Source organism: Euleptes europaea, chromosome 6 (genome assembly GCF_029931775.1).
Source record: "Euleptes europaea isolate rEulEur1 chromosome 6, rEulEur1.hap1, whole genome shotgun sequence".
NCBI lineage: Eukaryota > Metazoa > Chordata > Lepidosauria > Squamata > Sphaerodactylidae > Euleptes > Euleptes europaea.
The window spans coordinates 101,803,753-101,830,044 of NC_079317.1; the positions used below are offsets into that span (position 1 = coordinate 101,803,753).

The following is a 26,292-nucleotide window of genomic DNA, read 5'->3' on the forward strand; positions in this document are numbered from 1 at the left end:
AACTTTCAAAAGATAAATGCCCACCGCCAGTAAATCAGTGGATTGAGGACCTTAGAACTATATCAATATTTGAATGCATGGTATATAGGTGACAGCTGCATATGGACTTATTTTTAGATATTTTGAAACCTTTCATAGAAACCTATGTGTAGGTTGCCACCACTGTTGTTACATTTTTGTCTCTATGTATATTATTTTCTCTTTCTTGTTTTCCATTTTTCACTCTATTTAGTTCTTTTTACTTTTTTAAAAAATTGTTTAAAAAAAATGTGTCCCAGAAAGCTACATTCTGGGAAAATCCCAAACTTCAAACTATTAGGAAACGCAAAGTTTAATGGTACTTAACACAGAGCCCCGTGGCGCAGAGTGGTAAGCTACAGTACTGCAGTCCAAGCTCTGCTCACGACCTGAGTTCGATCCCGACGGAAGTTGGTTTCAGGTAGCCGGCTCAAGGTTGACTCAGCCTTCCATCGTTCTGAGGTCGGTAAAATGAGTACCCAGCTTGCTGGGGGTAAAGGGAAGATGACTGGGGAAGGCACTGGCAAACCACCCCGTAAACAAAGTCTGCCTAGGAAACGTCAAGATGTGACGTCACCCCATGGGTCAGGAATGACCCGGTGATTGCACAGGGGACCTTTACCTTTACCTTTTACTTAACATACAAACAATCTAAGGTTTAATCCTCAGCATCTTGAGTAGAAAGAGATGGATGATTGGTTTGACGTCTTAAAATGGCTTAATAATGTTTGTTTGTTCAAAAGCTGAATCGAGAGACTCACCATATCAGAATCGTCCTCCTCTTCCTCACACTGGACGTCAGCTGCCCGAGGATCTCCTTTCACTTTCAGTTCTGCGATTACACCCTGCAAAGCCATAATCATGCACAAGATTAGTCTTCAGCCTCCGGGAAGCAGAAAGCACCACTCCCATGCTGCGGGATAGCCTTCTGAATGAAGCCTCAGGCCTGTAGCTAACAGTTGATTACATTTCCCAGTTGGCTTGAAGCCAATATTTATTTCCCATACAGATGATCTGGCTCATGTATTCATTGGCAGAGACATACTTCAGAAAATCCTCCTAACAGCATCAATTCATCACATTTAATTATTATGTTTTTAAAAAAACTTGCCTGTGATCTGGAACCAGAGACAACACTGATCAAAACTTTACTATGTCGTGTGAAGAGCAAAATAGCTGTGTTGGAGGAGCTAATGCAGTGATCACCTTGTCTTGCTGCAGGTTCTTCGACTCTAGTTCCAGGCAGAGGAGTTCTGGCCAGTTATGTACACTGGCTCAGTATTTCCAATCACTACAAGCACACAAGAACTGGGTGCCAGGACCTCTGGGTAAGCCCTTACAGTGAAAATGGCAACCTTCCACTAGAAGCAGTGTCGGCAGCATGCTATAAAAGAACAGAATCTTATTTGAATTGGTTCTTGTAAATTATCCGGGCTGTGTGTCCGTGGTCTTGGTATTTTCTTTCCTGATGTTTCGCCCGCAGCTGTGGCAGGCATCTTCAGAGGACTGTCCTTCAGTGTTACTCCTCTGAAGATGCCTGCCACAGCTGCGGGTGAAACACCAGGAAAGAAAATACCAAGACCATGGTTACACAGCCCGGATAACCTACAAGAACCAATGAACTCTGACTGTGAAAGTCTTCGACAACACTTATTTGAATTGTTTGTGCAGTTCTTTTAACGAGCTGAAGAAGCTTAGTTACTGTTGTCAGTGACTAGATCTATAGGATGTATACCTTGCTGGAAGGTATGGTTCCTCCGTAGAAATAGTTACCCAAAGTAAAGAGGCAATCTTATTGAATCTTATTGATTCTTTTTATTGCTAACTTCAGAAATATTAAAAGCGAGTCTCAAAGAATAAGAAGAGTATAACAGAATATTAGGCAAAGCCACAACAGACTAGTTTACATGATTTGCACAGAGTACACAGATCATAACATTCACAGAACAAAGTTTCTATACATACCAACACACCATCTGGGGAAGTCTGATAAAAGACCTCCAACGTTTTACAATTTTCAGCCTCTTATATACCTTTTTCCATGGGAATCTTAATCTGTGGTTATGCATCACAATCTATACATTACATTTCTTTAAGGGTCTGAAACTATCCCAAAACAAAATTTATCCTTCAAATCTATCAGGAAGGTTTCTTAGCAAGCTTTTCTGATATAGATATACACAGACAGATAATCAGATCTTTAATGTCAAGCTAACTGATTATAATATGGTGAGAAAGGCACAAAAAGGATGCTTGATGTACATAGAATAAGGCATCCCAATGAATTCAGATTGCCTCCACTGCAGAATTTTTCGTTCTTATCTAATGTTTAGCGAAGGTCGCTTTGGCTGAGCGCCTGAATCATTATGCTTCTGTTTAACTGCTAGCCTGCAATGAAGCTAAAGCATGATATCATTATACTTGCCAGTCTCCTGGCAGATTAACTTTAATTAACATACATTGCAAGAATATATATATATATTAAGGCTATATGTGCCTAACGCTGCTACAGAGATTCAGTCTATCATTTTGATGACCCCATTCAAACTATGATGAAGGTTCATAGCAGAAGTCACTACACCTGCTTGACCAAAATTGTGGTATGTTAAGGTTTGTTCAGATGGCACCTTTCCCCTGACTGTACAATAAACTAGAAACAAGGGTGTGATGATAGTAGTGGGAAGAACTACTGCAAGAAAGCAGTATCAATTATGTAAGGATTTTGTATAATAATCATTTATTTTCTGCATAGTAACCACACAGCCATCCAAGTTACCAGAGCTGTGAACAATTTCTGCAATGCAATACGGACAAATGAAGGGACATTTCTTGTAGTAGTCCCACACTTGGATGCCAGCTAGCCTTATCAGCCCCAAAACACCATGCTTTGGAATAGTGAGCAGGTGCAGCTGTAGGCAGGGTCAGTACAAAGCATTTATGTCCTGACATACCAGAGATTAAAGTCAGCCCATAAAACAATTTCACTCCTTTACAGTCTGATTTATAAGAGACGTGATTACATTTTCATAAACATTCAGGTCTGGCTAATTTCTACTTCCAAACAACTGTAGGAACTGTTTATGTGACAGGAATGGCAGTACTGAATCCACAGTGCAAACTTACACGGCCTCTCATGGTGCCCACATTTGGTTTATCAGAATCATAAATCAAAACCCAAGGAGCTGAGACTGGTTTTCCTCTGAAACAAATAAATGCCATCTGATCTGACCAATGCCCATAAGTGGAATTGTTCAGAAACTCTTATCCCAAGATCAGGCTGCACAGCGATCCTGGTGACTGGCCTTTTCATTGTAGGGTGACTACTGGCTCACGTGCTGGAGTCATCTAATTGCTCTGCCTGCACATTTAACACTGAAAACTTTGTTTACTCTTTCCTTTGGGGCACACATTGTGCTCTGAATCAAATAGGGGCACTAGTGTAGTAGTGCGTATGGCATCCATCTTTCAACAAAGAGTTGGGTGTGAACCCATCTAGATTTTGTAATTTCAAAACAATCAAACTTCATTCTTGTTAAACACACAGGAAGCACATTTGAGCAACGGCAGTGCTAAAGAACTAGGGATGGGAGTATACACTGCTTCAAACACTATACAAGTAATCTGCTAGCTGAATCCTTACCATGGGTAAGGGTTAACAGTTTGGAAGCCAAGCACACAGCATGACTATCAGACAGCAAGCTCCCCCTTGGAAGCTGGCAGGGGAGAGCATTCCTGCTCTTGAGTGCCGACCGAGCCAATTTAATGGGGATCACTGACACAAATCACAGAGAAGGACTCGATAACATTTTTAACCAACATTTTGCGTATGCAACTGCCCTTCAGAGCTATTCCAGAGCAGGTGCCCACAGGTTTAGCATAGCAGAGGGTGCATGTAAACAGAAGCCATCATCCTGTCATTTGCCACAGCCCCCCCACCAAACAAGGTAACTTCCCCACTTACAACATCAGTCTGCTTTGAATAAAACAAAACAATTTAGCAACCATGTCATGGTGTAGCATTGTGGGAGCAGTGGTCCTGCAGATAAGTGGGTCCATGGCTGTCAAGGGCTTTGTAGGTAATAATCAGTACCTTGAGCCCCATAACTGTCAGTTATTTCTGTATTAACTAATGCATGCAAACAGCCAACACTTCTAATATATATTAGATGGACTGGTCTTGCATCAATTACAAATCAATGCTAAATATTCCTCAGAATCTCTTGCTTAGGATCGTGTGAGCATTTCTCTGCAAACAGACCTTTACACAGCACCAGAATCTCCACCACCAGCCCATCAGTGCCTCTTTGATAATGACTGAAACGGGGACTTCATAGAAATTCTGAATCTTTGCCAGCATGTAAGCTGTATCTTAACAAATAACGACTCAATTTGTGATAACGAAGTACATGTTTTAATGAAATACAATTATAGCCTAAGTGATATTAAATGAAGTGATTATATTTTACTGTATAAAATAATGTCGGGATTAGTACTGTTATGCAAAAGAGAATACAATTTATTATTAGATGGAGGGGGTGAAGGGGAGGTCAATATTTGTTTATTTAAAGTTATAATATATTATCAACAATATTATTTGCTCCTTTCAAATTGTTAAAGAATTTTTTTAATTGTTGAAATATTTCAGTGTAATATTATAGAAAATAATAAAAAATTTAAAACAATAAACAAATAATGACTCTTCTTTAACTTGCCAGCTGTTTCCATGCCTTCCAGGTTGGAAGTTTTCTGAATTATGCATTCCTTTTATAATTTGTAATGTAAGAGATACAATCTCTCTCTCGAACACACACACATCCCGCTAATGAAGCAAGCAGCTGATGACTCTGGATGATAGTTTATTCAAATACACAAACTTAGGAAATGAGAAACCCAACTGTCTAGTAAACAATGCTTTGATTTGAACCGGAAAGACCAAAATGTAAACCTCAGTAAAGGTCCACACAAAGGCCATTTACGCTGGGCTGTTTCCCTGCGGTCCCCCCTGCCAACTGCTTCAGGGCTTCCTTTTGATTATGCATGCCTTTCCTGACTGTCAGTGGTTGCCTCACACTCCCCACGCGTTTTGCCCACGTTTTTCAGATTCTGGCTAAAACAGCATCTGGAAAACACGGGCAAAATGCGTGGAAATGCACAGTGAGAGCGAGGCAACCTCTGGCGGTCAGGAAAGGCAGGCATAATCAAAAGGAAGCCCTGAAGCAGTCGGTGGGGTGACCATGAGGGAAACAGCCTTGCATTAATAGCTAAATAGTTCAGTTCAGGGTCAAGTCACCCGTTACAGTTTTCCACAGGTTTTGTCCGGGTTCCTCAACCTGATTTTCTTTCAGTCAGTCACACATCAGCTGTTGGGAACTTCGTTTCCAAGTAATTTTGGGCCTGATCTGGATTACTGTCATAGCATACACAGAGAAGGGTCCCCCCACTGCCACCTCCATACTATTTTTCCTGACCTAACCAGCCCAGATGGTGTTATTTTCCCGGTCAGGGGACTGCACATGTAACCTGTCACTGCACTCGCCGCGCCCCAACAGCCCCCCAAATAGCACCCTCCTGGGCTTGTTTCAGATTGGAAAAATAGTGTGTGGGGTGAATGCAGAAGCCCCTTCTTCCTGAACCTCACTGTCTTGATCCAGATTGGGCCCATGCGTGCTTGGGAATTCAGTTCCTATCTAGGGTACCCAGATGTGAACCACAGAAAACCATAATGTGTGGGTTTGGCTCCCAGCCACTTCCGTGAACCATAATTTGTAGGAACAAAGCCATTTTGGCAACTATGATGAGACTGTAATTATTACATGGAGAGCCATTCCTGCACATTGGGACACTTCTAGAGCATCAGGTGAATTTCACTAGTAGACCACAAACATCCTTTAAGAACTGCCGCGATGTGGGGGAAACGCGATGAGGCACTGTGCACACAAACATGTCATGTTGTGGCAGCTGAGCAACTTTAAAAAGCAGCCATGTGTAAACCTGGCTTGTCTTGAGCATGAATGACATTTATACTCTGAAAAGGTCATAAATGTTAATATATCCAGCTTCCATTTCTCCTTCCCTCTTGTTCACTGCAGCTTTTTGACAAAGCATTAAGAATCCACTCACCACACCCACATCTCTGCCCCTCAAGCATCCCTTCCCAAACATTCATAAGCTCCTGCCAGATGTTTTGTGTTTTGAGTTCTTGCCCTTGGAAATCTGTCAAGACTGTTTGTTCAGGAGCAGGATTTAGGTATCTCATCTCTTACAGTAAACCTCCCTGGACCAGCTCATGCTCCCAAGGTAGGAGAATGGGAAAACGGAGACAGGCAAGAGCAGGTCAGTGGCTGCAAGATGCATGGCCTAAAATGGGCAGATTCAGACAAAGTTCTTGAAGGGCTCCTAGTTCTTAGGAGAGAGTAGGTAAGGATGGGCTGGATGTTTGTAAGTCAGTCTCCGGGCTTTTCTTTAGTAACGTATAGACACATGTCAAATACTTTCTACATAGGCTCCGTTTTAAGAAAGAATAGCATGTGCTTCTTCCTGAGGCAAACCCAACTGATCAGATTTGGCTATGCAATGATACCATGAAGCCAAATCACACTGAGGCCAATGCTTTTTTGCTCTTACTCTAAACAGAACATCCTCTCCTTGCTTCACAGACACACACACACACACACTATACTGCCCAAGTAAGGATGGAGGTGCACTTGGGAGGAGCTGAAGTGTTTTTATGAAATGCACGCACAGTGTTGACTCAGTCTTAGGCCAATTACATTTGAAATTTGTGCCTAAACCAAAGTCTTCTTTGAAACCCGTGAACTTTCTAGCCTGCAAGCGAGTATCTGATCGTGACCAGCTGTATCCACATGGAGAAGAATCTCTGATGGTGACACACTGCCACTACGAATGCAGCAGCAACAGATCGTCCACTTGGGGGAGATAATTTTTTCCCTGGGTCTCCCCTTGTGCCCCCCATTCTGCCTCCCCCATGCTGATGGAGGGGTTTTTGCTTTAAAAAAAACCTGGTACTTGCTTTGTCACTATAGTGTCCCAACTTTTTTGGTATGGTGACCCACAAGTCCAAATATACTTGGTATGGCAGGCCACCCAGGGCTGGCCCAAGGGTTTTTTGGCACCCTAGGCAAAGTATGACCTTGGTACCCATCTAGTTCAGCATTCCATTTTCTCCAGTGGTTAACCAGATGTTTTTGAGAAACCAACAAACATTGCACAAAGGATGCAGCTGCCCCCACTATGAACCTCAATCAATTGGCATTCTGACATACGCAGCCTTTGCACACACAGGTCATATTCCAGCTTTTGACCACCCTCTCCTTCTTCAGTACTCCCTCCAATCCCCCTAAGATTCTAAGAAACTCACTTCAGTAACCATCAGGACATGTTTTACTTGATCAGCATGTATATGCCGTGGGAGAAAAAAATACCAGCTATGTGTGACAGGGTCTGATCTCCATTTCCAAAATACAGAAAAGAGCCACGGAAAGGGCAGGGGCAGCCATTAGGGAGGGCTGGCCCGCAACCTACGTTTAGAGGAATTGTGATTAACTTTTGTGTCCCGACCCACAGGTTCGGAAACACTGTGCTAGAGGGACATAGCAACTACGGGGGCTACTAGCTAGGCTGCTGCCCTATATGTGCTCCTTCTGGAGGACTTCCCAGTGGCAAATGGTGAGGGAGAAGCACCCAGTCACTGCAGCTGCCCACCAAAGCCAGGCTGTAGGAGAGGCCGGACGGCTGGCCAGCAAACAATTATTCTTCCTGCCTCTCCAAGAAGGCCTCAGTGTTAGGACAAATTTCTTAAGACTCTGCCACACACACACCCCAAACACCCACCCCTCTCTCCTCTCTCCCTGGCTTCCCTCTTCCATGGCACTTGCTTTCTCTCCCCATCTGTTCTGCTGGGATCCCACAAATTTTCTCCTTTTGCTCCCTGAGTCATTGGGAGTCAGGCACAGGGGACAAGAGAAGAAGAGGGAGGCCAGGGCAGGCAGACCCCCCACCCGCCTGGCTTCAGTAAACAAGGGCAAAAAACCCTTCCATTGGCAGGGGTAGGGGAACAGGAGGCATGAGGTGAGACACAGAAAACGGTACCTGTGTAGGTGGGGAGAGCCATAAAGCCACCCTTCCCCATCCATAACACACTTTGCCTACAGCCTTTCAAGAAAGATCTACCAAAGCAGGTATGAGGAAAACGTGCTGGGAGATAAGAGAAACCTGCAAGGGGGCTGACCGCACGACAAGGTTACGTGGAAGATCCCAGAAAACCCGTTGTTGTTGAGAGTGCAGAGCAGAGCAAATTGTCTGTGTGGAAATACTCCAGTTTCCCGTTTCTTTTCAAATCCCTGGCCTTAAAAAGCAGGCAATGACCACTTTTAATGTCCTGATCCCCCCACCCTTTAAAGTAAGATGATGGTATGTTTGTATTAAGTTATTTACACATAGCATCCTCTAAACAATTCTCCTCCATTAGCCTAGTTCCGATGCTAATATTTATTTGTATTCCTCAGGATAATCCACTCGTCCTTAGCATTTATTTATCCCTAACAGCTACTGTATACATCTGAAATCCAACAAAATATTTCCTGAAAGTCCAAAAGACAGGCCAAACTAAAATATACATGATTACTGGTCAATTTGAGAAGGGGATTGCATCAACAGCAGCCCAGGGTTCACAGCTCTAATGGGACACTGGCAATCTAAGCCAGACACCAAGACTTCTTGTACCAGCAATTAAATGCTTCGGAAGAGTCTTCCAAAGGTAACAACTAACTGTGCTGGACATCTGTAACCTCTACTGATTTCTGTGGCTGGCACCTGCCACCCCAGAAGTAGTACAATTGTCGGGGCTCTTCTGCCTGCTAGAAATTAAGGGTGCAGTTCTAAGCAGGTCTACACACAAGGATGTCCCATGTTATTCAAAAGGGCTTACTCCAAGAAAAGCGTCTTTAGGATTTCACTTCAAAAGAATATCCCATAATCCCATAACCTCTGGCTGCACAGGATTCCAGATAGGCACACCAGCTTTTTTGGCTCCTGTCAGAAATAGATATATTCAAGCGCCAGCAGAGTATCTATCATTCATAGAGCTGGAGAAGAAAAGGAGCTGCTAGCGAGCTGCTCCGCCTTATCTTTGGTGATTTTATAAGGCAGATTTAAGAAGCTTCCAATATCCTGGTTGGCCACTGTGTGAACAGACTGCTGGACTTGATGGGCCTTGGTCTGATCCAGCAGGGCCTTTCTTATGTTCTTAATAACAGAATGGATGTGCCCTTATAAATCCGGGGAATTGGAGTCTATAGAGCATGTTTTGCTCAGGTGCTCCTACTATGAGGAAGCTCATTGTTAGCTAATCATTCCCCTGCTCAGCCAAATCACAATCAGCTCAGATGAAGGGAGAATTAAGAGTCTCCTCTGGGAAGGGAATGCCCAGATGGCAAAACAGGTAGCCAAATTTTCTGCAATAGCATATAAAGTTCGTCCCCTAATGTTGGGGAACTGCAATCAGATTAAATCACAATTTGGTCAATTTTAGTCTATTATAAATTATTTGGAAATTTTAATAAGGAATGTTTTAGTTGAACTGGTATTTTTTTTTACCTTTTGTATAAATGATACATGTGTTTTACTGGCTTATGCTGCATGAATAATAAATCTGAATCTGAAACTGCCCACACTCCTCTGGTTTCACTGGTATCCTACACAAATTTAGAATAGACCCTTGTGGTATTCTGAATGTGTTCTTCAACACCGCTAAAAGACATAGTACTAACAACTGTGACTCAGGGCATTATCACAGAACAGGTTACCCTGGTATTACTGCAACAATCTGAGGTGGGTCTCTAAGTTAAATACTTAGGATCCCGATGCAAGTCATTCTCGCACCATCAACAACAATGTTGAACCAAAGCTTGTCTTCTAGAATTAAAAGCAACTTTAACAACTCCTATAGGAGATGCTTTAATTAAACTGAGCATTTTCAGTGCCAATGCATGCTGATTGTAAATAGCCCAGGACTAAATGACCAATGTACATTTTGCCTCATTCCAGATTAACTGGGCGCTTCAATTGGCACATGTCCACAGGGGGAAAGTTGGCAAGGAAACTGCAATGCCAAGCATTTCCTGGTTAACACATAGTCTGAAAACAGCCCCTAAAACAAATCTTGCACTATACATGTAGTTAAGAACTGTAGTTTGCGAAGTGTAGCCACTGTAGGTGCATCAAAGGATGAAGGGGGATAAAAATAAACAATCCTGTAATATGCATTCTCAAAATACTCGATTTGCACCAACTCTACAATTTACAAACAACCCCTTCAGACTGATGTCTCAAGGGATAAACATCCCCAACAGTAAAATGAGTCACCATCTTCTTTTAAATCCTATATACAAAGACATGTGTGCAGTAGAAAAAGGATCAAGACATCTTTTGTGTTTTCCATTCTGGCCCAGTTTGGGCCTCTGACTACTTTAATCCTCTTCATGACCCTAAGTCAAATCACTGTACTTGTTATTATGTGAAATGTTTCTTCATCTGGAATCTGCTTTCACATCCACAGGCAGTATTCCTGGAACATCATAAGAGGTTGAGCTGCAATCTGACTAATCCACCAATGGGGCAAAAACAAAATTTGCTGTCTGTGTTTGTTCTTTGAATCAAGCCAGCATTAACACATATTTCAAAACCACGCTTGCTCACGTTGGCAACTCTTTTCTGTTTTTCAGCTTTATATCAGATCTACATAATAATTGCTAAGGAAATGTAGCTCCTGGCCAGTACTATGTCTGCGCTAGGCTTCTTTGAGTCCCATCAATACTAGTTCAGTCACCTGGTACTAGTGTTGAATATTCCCTGTTCCTTGTATGTCTCTGCTAGCTGCAGAATTTGCATGTATAGCTGATAAAGCACTCATAAACACCTCAGTTGCAGGCAGAGAGACAGTCCGTGCTTTGTCAGGAGGTATCAGCATCAGAATATTTTTGCCTTTCCTGAGCCCCCCAACAGAGGAATGCAGCAACGGGTTTGATCTCAGTGGGGATGCCCAGTCTTAATCACAGGGGTCACTAGACTGACAAATTACCCCAGTGTCTGGAAATGAGCTTGCTGATGAAAAATGCTAATTACTTCCACTTCGCTTTTTTCACATTGGATGATAACACGGAATGAAGAATTAGATTCATTTTCAAAAGTGTCTACAAAGAAAAAGAGCCTCCAAAGACGAAACAGAAAAGTTACCACTGTCACGCAAAAGCACTGGCGATATCCCTTGGCTGGCTCCTCACAATACCAAATAATTAAAAAGAGAACATCACAATAGCTTTCTGCACATGGGATACATATACATAATTAACACGCATACCAGATTAAATTTTTAAAAATGAATTAAAGTATGGATATTTCAGCTTGTACAAACTGACCTATATTCTGCAGCACTGCTGAGCTACTTCATCTCCAATGGAGACAGTGGGCTGCTGGAACAGCCCAAGGCCGGAGACAAGACTGGCTACTCATGGTTGTATACCTCACACACCATGCCACTACTAGAGGACTATGTAAGGAAACACATGCAAGTTAACAGCTCCTATTGGACCAGACGTTTTTTCCACCTTGTCCTGGTTAGCGCCTAAACTGTAAATCAACCACAGAATAAGCACATTAAGGGTTTCTCATCTCAGTATAACAGACATTCACTACTTATTTACATGTGCTACAGCTCCCCCCACCCACCTTCATGCCCAAGAGACCTTTGGCCAAGTTACAGTAATTTGAGTCACCGAAAGATACCCACTATTCCTGTACCCTGAATTTGCAGTTCCCTGTGGGGCCCTCATTCTCACCAACAATAACTGTGTATGGTAACAGAAAAGCAGAGAAGGCATCAGCCGAAATACAAGGCTAAGGAGAAGATTGCATAGTGAAAACTGCGCAGGTCCAAGTCACATCAATGGTTATTTTTGTTCTGGTCTCCATTTTCTTGTGGTTCTGATTCCAGCACAGCTGGATAATTTGTTTACGCTTTTTAATATATATATTCACAGCAAAAATACATCCATCTACTATATTTCTTTAGAAATTATCCCTTGGGTTTAGCAGTGCTCACCTGGTATTTGTCTGGATCAGCTCCTCCAGCTTGGGCCACAAAAAGCCCAGAGCCTTCTTCCAGCTCCATCTCATCAGGAGAGCGCTCAAAACGGACTCGCTCAAATTCCTCACAGTCCATGTACAGAACCACCTCTTCCTCCTCGACACTGATGGCAAAGCGAGTCCACTGATTGACAAGGGAGGGCACCGTGAATGTGGCGGCAGCATAGGAGTTCTGAGAGCCAGGCTCTGTGTAGTAGAAGATTATCTGCTGCTTCCCATCCTTCACCTCTGAAAGTTTCACGCCAACATAGATGATCGACTGGGAAGCATCTGTGATGGCAAAAAGCACACCTGCCTTGTCTGATGTGGGCTGAATGTGGAACAGCAATGAGAAGTCTCTGTAAAAAGGGCTGGGGAGGTGGTAACGGGCCACTTGGCCAGTGTTGGCATCCAGTCCAAACACATAGCCAGGACTGTTGTCGGGGCCATATATTTTGGTTATCTGTTCTGGTGGGGGATCCCCAATCAGCTCTAAGAGACCAACTTCTGTGCTGAAATTTTCTGTTAAGAGAAGAAAACAGGCATTTCAGATCCAAGCAAGACAACTCTGTACAATGTGGAACATATTCATACAGTAGAAAGTTCCAATAATTACAATGTAAAAAAGGATGTAGCCCAAATCTCTGATCACTGTTTTTTGGCTGAATATATTTTCACTAATTACTTAATATAGGTTGGATCCAGAGAGCGCAGCCAGAAGGATCACATATCTTTTTCATGCCTCCCTGCCCCCAGCACCTATCTCCAATCCCAGGAAAGTTTATTTCCAGGATTGTAGGACCCATATGGACAAAATCACCCTCTCTTCCCTCTTCTGTCAGCAGACCTACGCAAATACAAGAGGCAGAAAGAGCCATCTCATCTCCTTCCCTTCACCCTCCCCACTGCCGTTTCCTGACCAGTCTAATACATTTTCCCCAGTATTGGAATGGACTAATAAATCAGAAGCTCAGCCCTCCATATATTTACAACATGTACATTTTGCTAACAGGATGAAGTATATATGGCCTATATGTAACACAGCTATGATTTCAGTTACAAACTCAGCTGCTAACTGAATACCCACTGCGCACAGAGAGTGACCCTTCGTACCAAAGCTACCCACTTGTGAAGAGGGAGTCTCAAATACAATTCAATAAGTTATACTGGTCAAGTACAACAATAAATTATACTACGGTTCAATAAGCTCATAACTCTGCAGCTCAAGTCTTCTTATCTTGAATATCTCCCAAGGAAAAAAATCTACTCATAGTACCCTCCTTCCTGATAACCTCAACCATTTTACGTGACTACCTATTTAATAGTTTAATTCTAAAAATATTTGGTGACCTGTAAAGGAATATATGGAAAAACAATCATACAGACTGTTTTATACAATAAATCTGGTTTTATTAACAGTTACGGTGCTTTCAAATGTCCAGTGACTTGGAAGGGATGTTCAATATTTGCTCTATTTGAGTAAGTGAAACTGAGATAAGTAACTTTTTTTGGGGGGGGGGATGTTATAACAAAGGAATGGTTGAGCTATCTTTGATAATCCTCCTGACAACTCATTAAAGCATTATAAAGTCTTCCAGTAGAGCAAAGCCAAAGCACAAAGCACACAACTAATGGTCAGTCCAGTATTGCAATTCTGAAAGTGTCTAAATAGGCAAAGAGATGCTGAACAGGCACAGGAAATGGAAAGCAAAACAAGGGTGGCTTTATGCAGAAGGAGCACAACATTTATGGGCATTGTGCTTTTCTCTGCTGTGAAGGTATGCTAATGACAAAACTTGCAAATGATTAATAATGCCTCTTTCCTACTGATACACATTCCTGCACAAGCAGAGGACTGGAGGACAAATTCATCATACCCCTTTCCTTGATAGCAGGACAATAACAGTGGTTGAATAAGCTTTAGTCTAAAATATTTGCAGCTGATCCTACATGTAGGTATATGTTATCACTGGATATTTGGAAACAGCTTTATTTACAGTTATGAACTATTTATTGTTCATTATGTTCCACTTTATCCTTTGGGCTCAGGGTGGATTACAGCAATATCACCAGTTATCTCTCTTGCTCCTCAAAATCAAAGTAGTAAATCTGGACAGCTTGAGGAAACAAAAAAGGAGAAACTGAAAATAAGAGATCACGTCCACTCACTGATGTGTTTTTGTCACTATGGGCGAAAACGCACGGTTGCTTTCGCCTCCTTTATTCCCTCTTTCAGCCATGCGTTTCGCCCAATGTGCGTTCGATCCTGGCAGAATCCTGGCTGGAACAGGGAATAAAAGAGGCTAAAGCGACCATGCGTTTTCGCCCTATGACTTCCCTTGTTTTGAAATACACCACTATGACAAATTCTTCTCACTTCCTTCTTCTAGTTCCCAGACCATAAATTCAAAAGAAAACCAATACAAATCTAGAATTTCCACAAATGGGATCTTTTTGTAAATCTTCTACAAATGGGAACTTGTTCCTCAAACTAGCCTGCTATGAAAAGGAGGGGCTCAGCCATAGCTGATGGGAAAACAGCTACAGATGGAGACAGCGGCAGTCCCCCTCACTCACCTCTCCTGTTTACAAGGCAATGGATTCTAAAGGGCCTCTATGAAATGAGGGGCCGGATTCCAGCTTTACATACACATCATCCTCTGTATTTCCGTAGCTCCAAGAGAACTGTATGTCTAATTCCTCTCCCAAATTCCACACAATCAATGGCAGATATTATGTCTAGAGATATAGGATAAGGCATTTGACAGGATGAAATGGCCCATTATGTTCCAGCAAATTATAAGACATTTTATAGATTACCATCACACAGCTCAGTAAATTGCCTGAGAAAGTGAAACTTTAGGCCCTTCTTGATTCAGCATGCCTAACAGCTGGAAACAATACAGAACCCGAGTGTTATTAACTGCTGATCCACGAGAGGGCACAGCCCCAAAGGGCTAGTGATGCCGAAAGAAAACACACAGCTTGGCTCTTCTTCTTTGGGGTATTTGACCAATTATGTTTACTTAAGCAAACAGCCATAGTGGAAGATGCTGTCTGCATGCAGACCAAGGCCTAATTCCGAAGACAATGTTCTCCCTGTTAAGCGGGTGTGTGCATCCCACCTTTGAACTCTACGAGTAGCCATTTCGCACTACATATTTGTGGAGACTGAGCCACGGGAAGAAATGCAGGGCAGGGCAGGGCACTGCAGTGGTCAGCTCTGCCCTCAACAGATGTGCGTTCACGAGAAGGAGATTCATCTGTAGCAACCTCTCCAGGCAACTTTCTCCCTGTTGAGCGGGTGTGTGCATCCTACCTCTGTGCTCTATGAGTTGCCATTTCACACGACGTATTTGTGGAGACTGAATGAGCTTCGGGCAGAAATGCAGAGCAGGACAGGGCCATTGAAGTTGCAAGCTCTGCCCCCAACAGATGTACATTCACTGGAAGGAGGTTCATGTGTCGTAGTCTCCATGAAACTGGGAATATTGAAAAAGCAGAGTTCCTGACTGACTGCAGGGGGAAAAAACCTATAGAACTGAACTAAATGAAAATCCATGGACTGCTAATCATATTACAGGACACAGAGCAGTACAACAGAACAGATGCACTAGTTCAGCGAACGTATTTTAGTTACCCTGAAATGCGATCTTAATTATTTTTAATTTAAATTATGTGTCCTACAGTTACACAGTGCAATCATATGAAAACCAATTAAAACTAAAAGCAAAATGCTGAAATGCAGCATGGGCAGGGAACAAAGCATACAAGCAGCTAGAACCAGTTAAAACAAGGCAAGGGGATGCTGGGCTAAGAATATAAAGTTAAATATTGAGAAATACAGTATACAGTCTGTATAGCCACTTCTTAAAAATAACTACATAGAGGGAAATTAATTCTTATGTGTAGTCTAGCAAACCATTTTTCACTTATCATTAGCCAAAATGGTACGTAAACATTAACCGACATATTTCATTCCAAACAGCTGGACTTGCTTTGGTGTTTATTACCTTGGTCATGGAGGGACAGGATACAAATCAAATAAATAAATATTAATTTAAATAAATATTAATTTTAAAAATTTCTATTGTGCCTACTCAACCAAAAACTGGATGGGGAAAAAACCCATCAAAATCACAGTACTAGAAAAACTATCCAATGAAACAAAACTATACAAACAAGAATCAAATGCAAATACAAACAGCTAAATGCAAGCTAAAAAAACACCAAACAAGCTAAAAAAAACACCAAAGCAGCAGCACTGACAAAAAAGCAGAGGATAACCAAAACCAGAACATAGAGAGAACCAGTTCAACCAAAAGACTGGAAGAACAGAAAATATTTACTGGACACTGGAAGGGAACAAATCTGGTCCTAAATGAGCATCCAAAGGGAGGGCATTCCAAATGTGTGTTGCTGTAACCAAAAAGGCCCTACTCCTGACTATACAGTGTTATACTTTGGGAAACAGGATGGATATCTTCATAATTCAAAGTTCAGGTGCAAGAATCTCTTGGAAAAACAAGGAAATACTTAGGGCCCATTTCACCTGCAAGGCATTTAAATGGTTGGGTTTCTCTGCAATGAACATGGCAGATTTGATAGCTCCAGGTCATTTGTTGATTACCAAGAAACGTGTACATTTGAATATATGTGCACCATTCACAATTTTGTATGCAGATTTACCAACAGGGAATCAGTGATGGCATTACCTTGTCCAGAGGGTCAGAAAAACTTGGAGCTAGACATGCTTCATCAAAAAATATTAAAGACAAGACAGCTGAAGTGTTCTGTTGTCCCTATACTTTCTAGGCAGCTATCTGCATTGTAATTAGATTACTAGTAGTACTTAAACGCATTCTCCAACTCATGACGCAAGCTTTTCTTTTAAAGCTGCTCATATCATGTGCTCAGTGTATGAACTGTCTATATCAGACAGATTTGTGGGGGGGGGGGTGTCAAGGCATAGTTCAGGACACATTGTGAGTCAATGCAAAACCCACCATCTTAAATATACGTATGCTTTTAAAAAGGTTTTTTTACACAGGAGTGTCAAACACAGGGGTGCCGAGGCTGGGATAAAAAGCAAGGTAGAAATCTAATAAATAATAACATAAGAGGCCCGCAGGCCAGATCTGACCCCTTGAGAGCTCTTATCCAGCCCATGAGGCAGCCAAGGCAGCCACCCCCTCCACTCCCATCTGGGCTGGCAAGCATGTTTGTATTTTAAGTAAATAATATCGTTAATTGGCCTTGCCTGTGTCTTCTATAAAGTTTGTATCTACGGTACCTGGCATTAAATTTTATGGTACACATGGCCCAGCCCAACAAAGTGACATCCATGTCCTATCCAGCCCTCATAACAAATGAGTTCAATACCCCTGCTCTACATCATTGTCATCAAACTAAACATCATGTCAATCATTTTTAAGGTGCCAGGTACCTACCAATTGTCCCAGTGCATTTGCACACATTTGACTTTTATAGAGGGCGGACCAACAGATTTATAACAGGCTGTTTGATTCATGAAGATGCGGGGGGGGGAGGCATTTGCAGCTGGCACAAGGGGGCTTAATTCATCACCAACCCCATTGTACTTCCCTGAAAATTCCCCTCCTTTGGGCTGTTTCCCCCCCCCCATGGGCTCCCCCACCAGAAGCAAGCCCAGAATGAATGAAGGAATCACTGGGGGGGGGGTGTATTTTCAGTGGAGAAACAATGGGCGTAACTCAGCAGCCCCTGTAGCTTCCAGTTCTCCCATACAAACACTACCCCACACCTCCACATGCATGTAACACCAGAATTTGTAGGATTGGGAACAGATATTCATTATGAGATAATGTGTCGTTTTGCTCTGAGAAAGCGAGTAACATATTGTGTGCATGATTGTCATATATTTCCATATGGAGAAGAGCAAAAGGTACATTTTAAAACTAAAAATGAATATGGGGGGGGGGGAATTCCCGAGGAGGCCAATTCTCCCCCTCAAACACTTCCTCCCATTCTAGCTGTAGCTCTGAGAACTTTTATCTTGAGAACTGTACCAAAGGCAACTCCACTGAAAAATTCTTCCTTAGATTCTTTGTACAAGTTTCCCCAACCCACTCCAATCCATAGGGACAGCATTTTACTGATTTTTCAAGGCCTGCATGAAACATACCATAGCATTGCCATCTGTTCCTTTCTGGCAGGGACTCAGCAGTGGGGACTAATTTACAACAGCAAGTAGTTCAGCGCTGCCACAATTTGTATTTTTTTTGCATGGGATTTTTCCCCAACTGGAAATCCCTGCAGCAACTCTCCTGTGGCTCTGGTTAGGGCTCACATGAGAAATTTCATGTGGAAGAACTGAACGGGGGCTAGCGCACAGAAAATGTCAAAGGGATGCTAACAATGCAGGAAGATAGCACAGTTGATGTTTAGTGCCAGGATAATTTGTTGAGAATTACAGAAACCTGCCCAAGAAATCTGGAAGGGGAAGTTCAATGGAGAAATTGAGCTGGGTAGAAAAGCCCTCTGAATAGAGTCATCAGTCATGACTACATTTCAGAAATACAGATTTGCATGAACAGGACAGGGGGGAAACTCCACTCCATACAGTTTTACTGCTGCAAGCTTGTAATCAGCCATTCAAGTATTCGCGTGCGGAGAGTTAGAAGTACCTTCAGGCTAAACTGACATGTCAAAAATTATTTCTATTAGTATACAGTCATGAGAGCTATTCAAAACTATTAAGGGCTAGTCTCCACTGGGAACCTATTTGCAAGGCTGGTTTAGATAACATGTTTAAAACTGTTTAGTCCTCTCTTATGGTGAACAGAAGACTACTCAAGATATCGGCTCCCTAGGTGGTATAAAAGAAATCTGGCCCCTTTGCATTGTTCCTGAGTCTTTGAGTCTTAGTGTCAGAGATAGCCCTAGACCAGGGGTCTCCAACGTGGTGCCCGTCGACACATAGTTTTGGTGCCCACCAAGTGGCTTTAAGAAGTGGGTGGGGCAAGGAAGGGCTTTTGCCCAGCAAGGCTTCTGATTGGCTGTGCTGATTTTTTTTCCAAAATGTTGCTTTGGCAGCAGCTGCCATCACAGCACAAAGATCTGCACTGTGTTATTGAAGTTAAGCTGTGGCAATCATTTGTGGTTGGCTATGCCTCCTGTGGCAGCTATTTTGTTGCTGCACCCACCGTGCCGTGTTAGGATTCCAAATGTGCCTGCAGGCTCAAAAATGTTGGGGACCCCTGCCCTAGACCAAACAGCAACCAGGAGATGAACATCACTGGCACCTCTTTTTTTGTTCAGCTTTTGAGTACCCAGATTTTTATATCATTTACAACCGATTTCAATACTTTGATGCTTGATTTAAATGGATGATTTATCCCTGTCCTATAAGATGATAAACTGGTACACTACAATCTGTAAATCTGCATTTATTCACAATATATATGAAGCAGAGATGGGAAATTTGCAACAAAACTCCATATGAAGACCTCCAGTCTGTTTCATGGACCATTCGCTCAAGCATGATGTTAAGGAGACCCCTTGTGTGAACAGGAAAGCAACTACATTCAGAATCCGACGCCTCTGTTAAGTGGCATCCTAGTAACTGCAGCACAGGGCTAGAGTATCAGCTGAATGAACTTTAAATATGGTTGCCCTGAACTGAAAAGACAATAGCTTTATATTCTTTTCCTCATTCATCCTTTTCCTCACTCATCCTTTGAGGAAAGTACAAAGCATCATCTACATGGTCACTGATCACAGCTCAACCATTTGCTTGAGTTTCAAACTAAAAATCCACTAAAGCAAGTAAAATTTGCTGTGAATCTGGAATTACACGTTGTAATATTCAAACAACAGAAACTTCTCCGCTCTGCATATGTCATCTCATTTTTTCATATTGTGCAAGATAAAATAAAGCAGTTGTGCTCACAATGAAAACTTGAACAATACAAACACACATTAACAGTTCCTCATATGAAACAGGCCTGAGGCCTGGGAAAGAGAGTTTTCAGCTATAATATTTGACTAATGTTTGCATGTACATTTTAAGGACATGTCTAGAAGCTTCACAAGGTATGTTTGTACTGTTTTTACAGAGATGTCTCTCCTGCACTAGGAACACCTATTTTCTGTATCATGTGAAATGACTCCACAACCACTTTGACACTGAAAATCCCCACCAGCCTCCATGTTCATTGTGGGTCTTCGGCTTCACTGCAGAGACGGCTCTAAAAATGAAGCCTGCAGCAAGTCTAACAGACCTTGGTAAGGAGGCAAAGAAGCTTGGAGCTTTAGCAAATCCTAAACTACGTTCTTCATCGTGATCTTACTACACCATTGGATAAATTTATTTGTAAAATGAGGAAGAGCTCATACTTTTACAGTAGGAAAACATTGTTCAAGTACAAAGCTAGGTATGTATATGACAATACAAATCACTAATTGCAGAAAGTCAAATGTGAATCATATCTCGTATTTTCCCACCTACCCATACAACCTCGTTTTCTTACACACAATAGTCATTCTGAACTAGCTGCATTTTCACTCAGTTGTGACACTCCAGGTAATCCCAAAGGATGACAATAGCAACAGCAAAATTTCACTGGATTTGGAGGAAAATGTTGCCATGGCAAAAGGACTGACATGATAATATAGACTGAAACTGAATACTGCTTTAAATGCAACAGAAAAATATCTATCACTCTATAGGGAAATCACTGAAATACCACACACGTACAAACACGCCTGAAGATTAAAATGTTTCCATGAAAGCTCCATTTATGAAATGTTGATGGGGCCCCTTGTGGCTTTCACAATTATTTAAAACGGAAATTATCCACACATACACACACTTCCAAAAAGTTACATACTTTCAGAGCTGCTGAAAACCAAGGTGGCCCTGCATAGTTTGCAATTGTGAAAAAGTTTGTAATTATTGTATCTGCATGTAAAAATGAACACAGTATCTAGAGGCTCAAACATCTCCCTTATCTTCCCATGGTACTGAACACAGCCATGCACCGTACATGACTGCAGGAGCAGGTGGCTGATGAGACAAACATAAGAGTTCTGAATTTCTGAGTACCAGAAGTAGCAACATTCTTGACACTCGAGTGGCTCGGGGTTTCTTAATCCAGCCCCCATTATAGAGCAGGCAGTACACAGCTGGGTACAAAATAAGAAAATAGGTCAGAAACTAAAGTAACATCCTTCAAGGGTTCCCTCAATGTAATATTTGTTCAGCTGCTGAAACTAAAATACCAATTTTTTTAAAAAGCAGAGTCAGCCTCACTCTCTTAAGACATGTTTGCACCAGCTGCTTTCCCCAGGATATGTCTTGAAATAGCTGGTGTCATCCCTACAACCACCCATGATTAGGGCTCCATTTTCAAGGGCTGCTGCTAGAAATGAATTAAAGAGGTGGTCCATTTTTCTAATTTTTTCCCACATGATGTAAATGTGTGCCTGTTACCCTCTCTCTACAGCTGTTGTCTGCTGAGCTCACCCTTAGGATTATGCTGACCATCCCCAGCCCCATTTCAGGCCTTTTCACTTTTTAACTCGACAGGTTTTGCAAAGATCTTGAAAACAGGTCATTTATGCATGGTCGCTTTAACCTTCTTTATTCCCCGTTTCAGCCAGGATCAAAGTAACCCAGGTTGGGGAAAACTGTATGCATTGGCTGGAATGATCAGGGACGAAACTGCGTGCTAATGGAGGCATAAATACAGAAAAGCAGTCTCCCAAGTTCAAATCAAGTCCCACCCCTTTAAATGCTGCTCTGTAATTGGCTGACTTCGCAGTACTCACCATGAGAGTAGATTTTCTTCTCCTCAGACCCAACTGCTGCATAAAAAAGCATTTTAAGAACAAAAAACGAAAAACAGAGCAATCTGAAAGGGGGGGAATCCAAGCCTTTTAAAAAAGCCTTTCTTTTGCTCAGAAAGAGCTCCGAGGAAGCAGGAAGCACTTGAATCCCTGCCTCTTTACACACTGCTTCGTGATTGGCTGTGAGAGAAGCCAATCGTCTGTGTTTCCCCTGTTTGGCTATCTGCATGCTGCCTTGAAGAGGGGTTTCGAAAAGGGTGGAGCGAAGCTCAACCCGAGAACAGAGTATGCACACTCTGTGACTCTGGAATGAGCCAGGAGGAACGGTTTAATTCGTGCCAGAAGAGGAATGGGAAAAGCCAGCTTCGTTTTGTGTTGAAACAGCATTGAGCTTCCAAGGAATGAGATATCATACATACTGAAAAATTTGATCCTGGCTGAAACGGGGAATAAAGGAAGGTTTAGCGACCGTGCACAAATGACCATATTCAGTTCCAGAGGGCTTCTGAACTATTTTATTTTGGGCTGATGATGCTTTTGTTTGATATTGTTCTGTTGTTTTATCATATGCTTGTTGACATCTATATACTACTTCCCAAGCTTGTCCCCTATATGCAGATATCTAAATCCACAGACCGAAGCCACACTTACCCTAAATAGATTTTTCTACAAACTTGGGGGACCTTCTAGATTTTGGAGAAAATTTTTAAATGTTAAAAAATATATATGGGAGGGATAATTCTCCCCAAAGTAAAATAGTATTGTCTGCACCCATGCAGACGTGCTTACCTTTGAGGGCCCCAGTGGCAGCGGCTACTTCTCCTGCAGCTTCTGTGGCAGCGGAGACTGGTGGCATCTAGTGTGGCAGTGGAGCCCGGCCACGGCAGAGCCTAGAAGCTGCTGTGGGGCCCAGCTCTGGCGGCGGCAGATGCCGAGAGCCACTCTGGCCCCAACCATGGCAGCAGTGGATGCCAGGAACGACTCCAGGCCCAGCCGTGGCAAAAATAGTTCCAAGCCCGGCAACAACAGGAGCCACTCTGGGACCAGTCGCGGTGGCAGCAGTCACTGGGAGAGGCTCTAGGGGCTCAGCTGCCACCAGGAACTGCTCTGGGCTTGGAGCAGCTCCCAGGGAGGAGAGAAAGAGAAAATGGGGGTTGTCTTGGGGGGAAGAGAAAGAAGGGGAAATGGCTTGGGGAGGGGGAGACAGAAAGAGAATTGTTACCCAGGGAGCAAACATAAGAAGAGATCCTAGCCCAGTGATCTCTAACATGGTGGGTTTTCTGTCACCCACTATCTTTGACAAAGCATCTCTTCCCTAAAGCAAAGAGACATTCCTGGCTTTTCATCACCTCATTGGAGCAGGAGGTACCAAAGAAGAGCCCAGGCAGCATCACCTTTTGTCTCCAGGGACACCCATTCAGAAACAGCTACTGCCATCATAGTAGCATGCTTGGCTTGAACCTCCCAACAGTTTGTGACTGGCCCTAGCATAGCACTGCCATCTCCAGCTTGGGAAATCCCTGGAGATTTGGGGACAGTACTTGGTTATGGTAGAGTTTGGGGAGGGGAGAGAGCTCAGCAGGCACGTGATGAGAAAGAATTCACCTTCCAAAACCACTGTTTCCTCCAGGGAAACTAATCTCTGTAATCTGGAGATCAGTTGTAATTCTGGGAGGATTCCAGGCCTCACCTAGAGGTTGGTAAGCCTACCCCATACCCCATGGCACCCACTTTGTGGTGGTACCCACTCTGTGTTCTCGAAGTTCCAGAACTGCCCCCAGGCTAAAAAAAAATGGGCCTATGTGCCTCCTGAATGCAGGAAAATAGAAACGCTTAGCAGAACGTCCTAAAAAGAGAACACGGCAGCAAATGGTCACTGATCCTAGGCTACAGAAAAGACCAGAAGGGAACAGTCAGCCAGTAAAGATTTTTAAGTACATATATAGTATGCTACCTGTAACCTACCACACATTAGCAGTCTTGCTGCTTCATTCTGGGACTAACTGAAGCTTCTGAACAGTCTTCAAGGGCAGCCCCACACAGAGCATACTCCAGTATTGTAATATGGAGATGACAAGAACATGGATCACTGTGTCCAGAACAAGGGCCACAGCTGTTGATAGGAGATGCTTATCTACAGACACATGGAATCATGCAAGAGTAGTAGTGGTTTGGAGTGGTGGACGCTAATGTGGTGAACCGGGTTGGTTTCCCCACTCCTTCACATGAAGCCAGCTGGGTGACCTTGGGCTAGTCACAGCTCTATTAGAGCTCTCTCAGCCCCACCTACCTCACAGGCCGTCTGTTGTGGAGAGGGGAAGGGAAGGTGATTGTAAGCCAGTTTGATTCTTCCTTAAGTGATAGAGAAAGTCGTCATATAAAATCCTCCTCCTCCATTGGAAAGTCTCCTAGATCAACATTCCACACACACCCTATCTAATTATATACTTTTAAGATTTGGATGGAAATAGAAATCATTATTTTTAAAAAAACACATCTAGTTTTCTCGAAGCATGCTGGAGTTTTCTCATCTAGAAGCTATTGTTTTTACCAATCCCAAGAAGAACATCTGGCCATCTGATCCTCATAGAAATGTACAGCAGTGCCAGAAAAATAGGACATCTCCTGTCAGTGATGCACTCAATGGGGGAGATTTTTCTTAACACATGTCAGATCTCCACGCTAGAGCCAACCGATGCAAATGAGCTGCTTCTCTAATTTTCACTGAAAATATTATTACAAAAACGTTGCAAAACAGTTAAATCAATAGAATTCTAAATGTAAAAATACAGCAGAACCTGACATAACTCAAGATTATGAGGAAGAGAAAAACCCAAAAGAGTAGAGATGCTTAGATAAAAAAGCTGAAACCAACAAATGGTGCTAAAAAGAACTCAAAGAAGTAACTCTGGTTGTTCTTGAGAGGATGTTAAATCCATTATCACAAGCAAACAGATAGAAAAACTTGGAAAGTAAAAACATTAAGGTTTCTCCAAGTACTTTGGCATAAATTCAGAAATGGGCTTGATTTCCAGCTGGCTGTTAATCTGATACCTACCACTTGTAAAGCATCCATTGCTGTGGAAAAGGAAGATTATTCTGCACAGAAATACACAGACTTTAAGGGAAAATATCGATTAACTGCTGCTTTACTGCAATTCTCACCATTGTGGGAGAGGTTTACTCAAGGTCAGAAAAAAGTGATTGCATTCTTACAACCCTTCCCATATTCTGGGAGAAAAAGTCACTTTTAAAAAGTTCTCTTTGCACTATATAAAGCAAAAGGTGTGTGTGCGGGGGGCGGGGTAGTGCACTTGTTATAGATCAAGGAGCAAATTTTCCCTCTAGCATGCCACCTGACCTGAAACCCTACACAACCTTTGAAAGAAACATTAACCACAATTTCTAGACTCACTGAGTCATGAACAAACTGACCCAGTCTTAAGTGTAATTTGCATTTTTTGTGTACCCAAAGCTGCTCAAGCTCAAAAGAAAAAAAAATCAGCCTAACAAATGTGAATTATGCCTGGCCTGTAAAATCAGACATGCAGTGGGTGTTCCTACAAAATGCTGGCACAGAAAGGGGAAAACTGAAGTCAGCAGAAAACATTCTTTCCCACTGAAAAATCAAGAGGGTGAAAATTAGACAATATCTTTTTTTTTTTAATCATTTCCATAAAATGTTGCCATCTGGACTCTGCATATGTTATGTTTGGCTCCATAGGATACTTGAAACCATACAGAGCTTAAAGATAACAGATAAATAATGTGCAGTCAATGATCTTTCACTCCCACACTTGAATAAGTAACAGAAAGGGAGGCTTCAAACCTACAGCCCACAGGAAATAGCAGAGGGACACCCCACATGATTCCAGGGCTGTGCTCCTTTCTGATACTGCCCAGCACTTAGACTGTGAACAAAGATAACCCTACGTCTGCCATGGCTCACTTGCTGCCAGTAGGAAGATTAATGGCTCCTAAAAGATGAGCAATCAAGGAAATTACCATATGCTTTTTTTCCTTCCTGAAGTAGGACCTTGCAGCTATAGCCAGCTTGTATTTTTCCCCTTTACAAACAGTTTTGGGCCAGAGAAAACTCACACAACCTCTTTGAACATATGAAACATCTTACAGTGAGTGAGAGACTGGCATGTCTAATCCAGTACCGTCTGCTTTGGATGGCAACTGATCTCCAAGGTCTCAGAAGCCTTTTCCTGCCTAGCTGCCTAAGATCCTTTAAAAGAGATATGTGAAGAACTGTGCTTTGGATTTTCTACATACAGACGATGGGATCTATGATTTAGC

The 26,292-nt window shown here is 42.5% G+C and overlaps 1 protein-coding gene across 1 annotated transcript in view; it reads right to left on the reverse strand.

Moving 5' to 3' along the window:
• COL18A1 (collagen type XVIII alpha 1 chain) overlaps positions 1 to 26,292 on the reverse strand; it is a 112,362-nt gene that overhangs the window by 69,106 nt on the left and 16,964 nt on the right. The window contains exons 2-3 of the mRNA XM_056850994.1: positions 12,137 to 12,681; positions 780 to 863 (exon numbers count right to left, since the gene is read on the reverse strand). Coding sequence (XP_056706972.1) covers positions 780 to 863; positions 12,137 to 12,681 — 629 coding nt within the window. The remainder of the gene's footprint in view (positions 1 to 779; positions 864 to 12,136; positions 12,682 to 26,292) is intronic.